This window comes from Pinus tabuliformis, chromosome 2_2, assembly GCF_031772625.1.
Source record: "Pinus tabuliformis cultivar Carrire ecotype Pingquan chromosome 2_2, CPIR1, whole genome shotgun sequence".
Lineage (NCBI taxonomy): Eukaryota > Viridiplantae > Streptophyta > Pinopsida > Pinales > Pinaceae > Pinus > Pinus tabuliformis.
In genome coordinates, this window is record NC_142300.1 from 67,058,595 (window position 1) to 67,065,058 (window position 6,464).

The 6,464-nt window shown below is 42.6% G+C and overlaps 1 protein-coding gene across 1 annotated transcript; it reads left to right on the plus strand.

The window, feature by feature from the left end:
• Window positions 1-4,784: 4,784 nt before the first annotated feature.
• Window positions 4,785-5,972, plus strand: LOC149191484 (uncharacterized). Its single transcript, XM_089406661.1, has one exon. The coding sequence runs from the start codon at window positions 4,785-4,787 to the stop codon at window positions 5,970-5,972; it is 1,188 nt and encodes a 395-aa protein (XP_089262787.1).
• Window positions 5,973-6,464: the final 492 nt, after the last annotated feature.

Here is a 6,464-nt window from a genome sequence, read left to right on the forward strand (position 1 = left end):
CGTGGCGGTGACACGGTGGCAGCGATGTGGCAGTGACATGGCATAGGACACGGTGGCAGGAGGTCGACACAGGTTGATGACGTCATGAAGACGTGGCGCTGACGTCATTCGGCGGAGGCGGTATCCGATTTCCTCCCGCACCGCTTCTCCGCGTAGGTGGTATTGGGGGAGGGGCCTCGAACACACCGGGAGGCTGACACGTGGCAGGGGTACAGCAAGGAAACTGCCCATCCCCTAGACGTTAACCTCTGGCAGATCGGGGTGCGGGAATAACCGCCCACCGTTGGATCTGAAACGCTGGGCATCGGACGGCTGGCGGGTTGATTGGGGTGGTGCACAACTTTGGAGCGGGGCCTGCACGAATATTAAAATAATATTATGCTACGGGGGTTCAAAACTTTAGACAATGTGGGTTTTGTGGGTTAGGTTTAAGCGGGGGGAAATGATAATTTAATGTTTAATAAAACATTTAAACATTAATTTTGGGAAAATGACTACGGAGGTAGAATTATAAGGTTTTGAGGGTAAAGGGGTGGATATAGGTTATTAGCCTAACCAGAGGTTAGACCAATCCTAGAGTTATGGCACAGATGGGTTCATAATAGTCCCAGGTGGACTATTATTTCCCAGAACTATATGTACATAGCTATAGTGCTATAGGGTGGGATATGTAATATTTTTGGGGATTTTATATAGTTTTTTGTATAATAGGGGATAAGGAAATGATCTAGGGAGCTAGATAGTAGGGTTAGGAGTTAATATGAATTTGTGAGGTGAAGTGTAGGGGAGAGGCTAAGTTTGTGAGCTGAAACTCAGACTTAGGAAGTGAATGAAATGTGGAGACATGATTTTTTCACAAGAAATGTGGCTTCTTTTCACTGAAGAAAGTCAAAGCTTGACTTGGTATTTTACAAAAATGAATTGATAACAGGACTGGTTGGGCAGATCCCAAGGTCCTCAAGGGGATGTTAGTAAGTGATTTGTAGATTTAGAAGAAAGGGGAATTAGACATGCCTCACTTGAGCTCCTCCAAAGGGAAATTGCCTTGTACCTGTGATCTGAATAGATATAACACTTGAAAACATGAAATGGATCACATAGCTTGATTCTGCAACCACAAAACTACTTACCCAGCCTACTTACCTAGCATTTTTTCTTCTTTTTGCATGGGTGCACTTGGACTTGCAGACCCTGATTATCCTTTTTCTTTTGACTGCCCTCCTATTTTAAACGTACCCTTATATCATCCAGGGGCTTAGATTAAGCTGTTAAGCACCCTTGTTTCTCTACCTATCTACAAATCTGCCAAGATTAAGCTGTTTGGACAGATAATCATTCTCTATGTTCTACAACAAGAAATTGAAACCTAGGGATGCCAAGATTAAGCTGTTTGGACTTCCCTTAACTGAAAAACTTATCAAAATGTGGAATACAGCAGTGGCATTTAGACTGGCACACTTTCATGGCCTCTTCTTTGGCCTCTTTATGGAAATATGGAACCTTGCAGCATGAAAAGATGACATATTTGGCACTTTCAACTGTCAATCATGAAATATGAACACCTATTGCAATAAGAGGCTAACAGTGGCTCCACTTGGGGATGGCTTTTCCTTGTGAAAAGCCAAGAACAACAGGTCAGACCACCTTGATCTTATATTGTTGCTGTAGACTGAAACTTTCCTTGTGTTGGCTGTCAAATGATTGAAACTTTGAAACTTGAACACAACATTCTCATAAACTGAATTTTTATACAATAGCAGCACTACCTGCTTTCTTCTGCGTGCTCTATCATTACATGCACCTGTGCCTGAAAACCTGCCTTTGAAATAAACACAACATAGGGGAAAAAAACTGGAGCACTTCCCTTGATTCTGTTTTGAAAAAAAGGGTGCTGATGTAAACTGAAAATCCTCCTTTCTTTTAATACTACTGACTGAAAAACTGCCTGCTCTTTTGATGAGATTTCTACAATGACAGAGGTCTGAATGGAGGACTTGCTTTGGTTCTGCCTTTAAAGAACTTTGCTGCACTGTTCCATTATTCGACCTGCTAAAAAAACAAAGTGCTGAAAATACAAGTATTTATGTACAAATATAATACAGCTGCGTTGTGTTCAACAACAGGGATCATAATAATGCTTTAGCATTCGGCCATTGGCAGGGCCTTCTTCAGTTATGCCGTCCTCTACAGATTTGAGGAAATATGTGTTATTTCCCTGTACAACGCTGATAACAAATGGACCTTTCCATAAAAAATCAAATTTTGCATGTTTGCCCTTGTCTTCTCTTCATGAGTCCCACCTTAGAACTTTGTTGCCAACATAGAAATCCTCAGCCTTAGCTCTCTTATCAAACATCCTTTTGAGCTTCTCTTGCAAAATTTGAGCTCTGTCATAGACCTGCTCTCTTTTTTGCTGAAGATGAATGGTCTGGTTGATTCTTCTTTGAACATCATTTGGTTCAGCTTGGATCTCTTGTAACAACTTGATGATAGGAATGCCCAAGGAAGATGGGAACCTGGCCTCCATGCCATACACCAGCTCATAAGGGCTCAACCCAATGGATTTCTTTGTTGAAAGTCTATTTTCCCATAGGGCATTTGTGAGCTTTTTATGCCAGTTCTTCTTGTTTTCTTCTAGCACTTTCTTTATGATGTTGATGAGGCTTTTGTTTGGATGATTCGGCCAAGCCATTACCTTGAGGGTAATAGGCTGTGGAGTGGCCCAAGGTAATGTGAAATTTATGGAAAAAATTTATCATCTTTTTGGATTTGAAGGCAGCGGTGTTGTCGACACGGGAGATAGCTAGGCGGAGCAACGATGGCGGAAACGAGGGTTTCTGAGTAACTACTACAGTTCTAGAACTGGAAGTGAACAGATCACGGATAGCAGCACTGTTAAGAAGGGGACAAAGGCTGACTGTCCAGATGGGTGCAGAGGGGTCCATTGGGACCCCCACCTATAAACAAGTAATCATGCAGAAACAAAAACAACAAGCAAAGGAGGGAGTCAGAATCCCCGGGAACGACAGGCTCAAGCAGAGCGGCGGGAAAAACAAGGAGAAAACACCGGTGGAAGAAAATGAACCAAACAGTAATGCAATAAACAAAGGCCAAGAAGAGGAGGGTCGGGAAGACAATGAAGCCAGAAACGCTTCAGGACAAAATCTGACAGGAAACAGGGTAAAACGACAAGAAGCAAATGGGGAGCCCAAGGACAGCAGGCGGTTGAACAAAGAGGAGGAAGGGGACACAAGCTCAAACCCCAACAAAGACTCAACAACAAACGGTATATGTAAACCAAGGAAGGCTGACAGTCTTAGGGTTGTAATAACGGATCCAGAAATACAAGCCTACAGAGAGCACATGACAGAACATGCAGTCATTTGCAAGTTCATGGGAATGTGGCCAACTGAAAGAGCCTTGTGTCAGTGGATTAGACAGCATTGGAAGCCTAGAGGAGATGTCAAACTGCATTTGGGAGCCAAAGGTTTCTTTACAGTTGTGTTCACTAACCTGGAAGACAAGGACAGAATCTTCGACGGAGGCCCCTATTTCATGGCCTCAGCTGGTTTATACATACGACCATGGAAACCGAATTTTGCTCCGGAGAAGGAATCCTTTACTCAGGTTCCAGTGTGGATTTGCTTGTTTTCTCTCCCGATCGACTATTAGGGTTTGAATGCTCTAAAGAAAATTGGAGACCAGTTGGGGACTTTTGTTAAAGCCTCAGAGGCGACATTGCAGAAGAAATACACTTCCTACGCAAGAATATGCGTGGAGATGGATGTATCAGGGGCATTGTACGAGGGATTATGGCTCGAATACAGAGATGAGGATTACTTTCAGGCAATAGACTATGAGCAGATCCCGTTTCACTGCCGGAAATGTCATGAACACTGACATCTCATAAGGGAATGCCCTATGAACAAGAAGGAGGAGGACATGAAAATAGAACCAGCAAACAAAGGCAAAGATAACTTTATAACCCCGAAGTCAAGGCAAAGAGCCAACAGAAGAAGGGCTCATAGAACAGGAGTAGAAAGAAACAACAACAACAACACTTTTGAGATCTTGGATCTGGAGACAGACTCAGAGGAATCACAAAAATCTAAAGCAGCTGTTAAGGAGCCAAGAGACAAGGAGGAACGTACCAGGAGAGAAGAGGAAGAGAACAACAACAACAACGAAGTCCAAATGGGGGAGCTACCAGAAGATCTGGAGGAGGACACAGATATGATGACAAGTGATGGAGGAAGCGAGGACATGGAGTTGGAGGAAGTTTTAGCCCGGGAAGGGATGAATCTACCGGCCATAGTGGAGAATTGGAAAAATCAAGGTATAGAAACGGTACCAGAAGAAGAAATAAAAAAAATCAGTGATCTGTTTACAGCAAGACAGAAAGCAGCTCTAGAAAGACAACATAGAAAGCTAGGCATAGCAAGAGGTAATAGTCTCCACCCGAAGAGTCTTCTTTGGAACTCCTCAAGCTCACGGCAAAAGAAGAAAAGGGGCAGAAAAACAAGCAATGAGGTTCTGCAGGAGCTCGGCATGATAATGATGAACTCAGGAAAAATGAAGGCTCTTAGCGCCTTCCCGTCCTTTCAATAACCCCTTAAGTTTATCATGAAGATCATTTCTTGGAATGGAAGAGGGATAAACAGCCAAGCAAAGCACAGAATGCTGAAACGCAAATTCCAGAAATATAGACCGGAAATCATGTTCTTACAAGAAACAAAATGCAATGGATCCAACTGACAAGGTTAACCAAGAAGATAGGTAGGCACATGAATTATCTAGAAGTTGAAAGTCAGGGCAGAGAAGGAGGACTGGCAACCCTATGGGACACAAGAGTACTTCATATATTATCTGCAGAAGCGAACAAGCACTTCATCACTGTGGAAGCTCAACCCACAGGTAATTCTGAATCTTTTTTATGTGTAAATGTATATGGACCTCAGAAGATAGAGGACAAAATAGATTTCCTGAATTCTTTAAATAGGCTTATTAGCAGGCACCCAATGTCCAAATGTATTTTGGGGGGTGATTTTAATATGATAACAACCCTTCTAGAGAAGAAAGGGGGTCTTAGGAAACTCAATAGGGATGCAGAGCATTTCATTAGTTTCATTGAGAATGCTAAATTAGTTGATATTTACACCAAGAGTGGCAATTTCACTTGGAACAATAGAAGAGGGGGGAATAGAATGATAGCCTCTCGCTTGGACAGGTTTTTGGTTTCCGAGAGCATCTTAATGGATGGTATCCTTGTAGAGTCAGATATCCTTCCCAGTGGAGGGTCGGACCACTGGCCAATATCGCTTATAGCGGATGTTCATGGCACACCAAGGAATAAACCCTTTAGATTTGAAAAATTTTGGTTGGATCATCCTAGCTTCCTTCAGATGGTTGAAAAATGGTGGTCAGAACCTTGGGAGGGCGAAGGCTCTAAGATGTTCAATTTGCAGAAGAAATTAAGACTTACAAAGGATAAGATAAAAGAGTGGAATAAAACAGTTTTTGGGGACATTTTCAAGGAAAAAACCTCTATAGAAAATCAGCTGGAACAAATTCACAGAGAATGGGCAACAGGACAAAGCAGTGAGGAATCCATCGAACAGGAAAAGACTCTAACTCAACAGTGGCACAGTCGATGTAGGCAAGAGGAAATCTTATGGAGGCAAAAATCAAGGATTCAGTGGCTAAAGGAGGGAGAGCAGAATACTAAATTTTTTCACAGATCTGCTCTAGATTACAGAAGTTCAAACAAAATTCTTGAGATGAGAAATGAAAATGGGGAGTCAGTTAAGAACCACCATGACATATCAGAGTTGCTCACAGCTCACTTCAGAGCCATAGCACAGGAACCACAGTCAAACAGAGGAGAAGCCATTAGGGAACTTCTAAAAGCCATTCCTAAAGTTGTAACCTCTGAGCAAAACTGGGCCCTGAATAGGGAAATCACTTTGGAATAGGTAGAGGAAGCTGTAAGAAGCATGCCAAATGATAAAGCCCCTGGGTCGGACGGGTTCACAATCAATTTTTACAAGGCCTGCTGGAACATTGTGAAGCAGGATATCTGGGAGGTCGTAGAGGACTCCAGGCGTTCTGGAACCATTCTCAAATCCATTAATTCGACCTTCATAGCACTAATTCCAAAGGTCGAGGAAGCTAATACACCTGAAAAGTTCAGACCTATCGCTCTTTGTAATGTTATATATAAAATAATTTCAAAAGTTATTGCCAATAGGCTGAAGCCCATTCTCCCGGGGATCATCTCGGAAGAGCAATCGGGTTATGTAGAGGGAAGGCAGATATTAGACAACATAATCCTTGCTCAAGAAATGATCCACACTCTACATTCAGGGAAGAAAGCAGGGATGCTAATGCAACTGGATTTATCAAAAGCTTATGACAAAGTGAGCTGGAAATACCTCGAAGCAATTCTGAATGCTTTCGGTTTCAAC

Coding starts and splice junctions, on each gene's coding strand:
- LOC149191484 (XM_089406661.1), top strand. CDS start 4,785: ATGAATTATCTAGAAGTTGAAAGTCAGGGCAGAGAAGGAGGACTGGCA.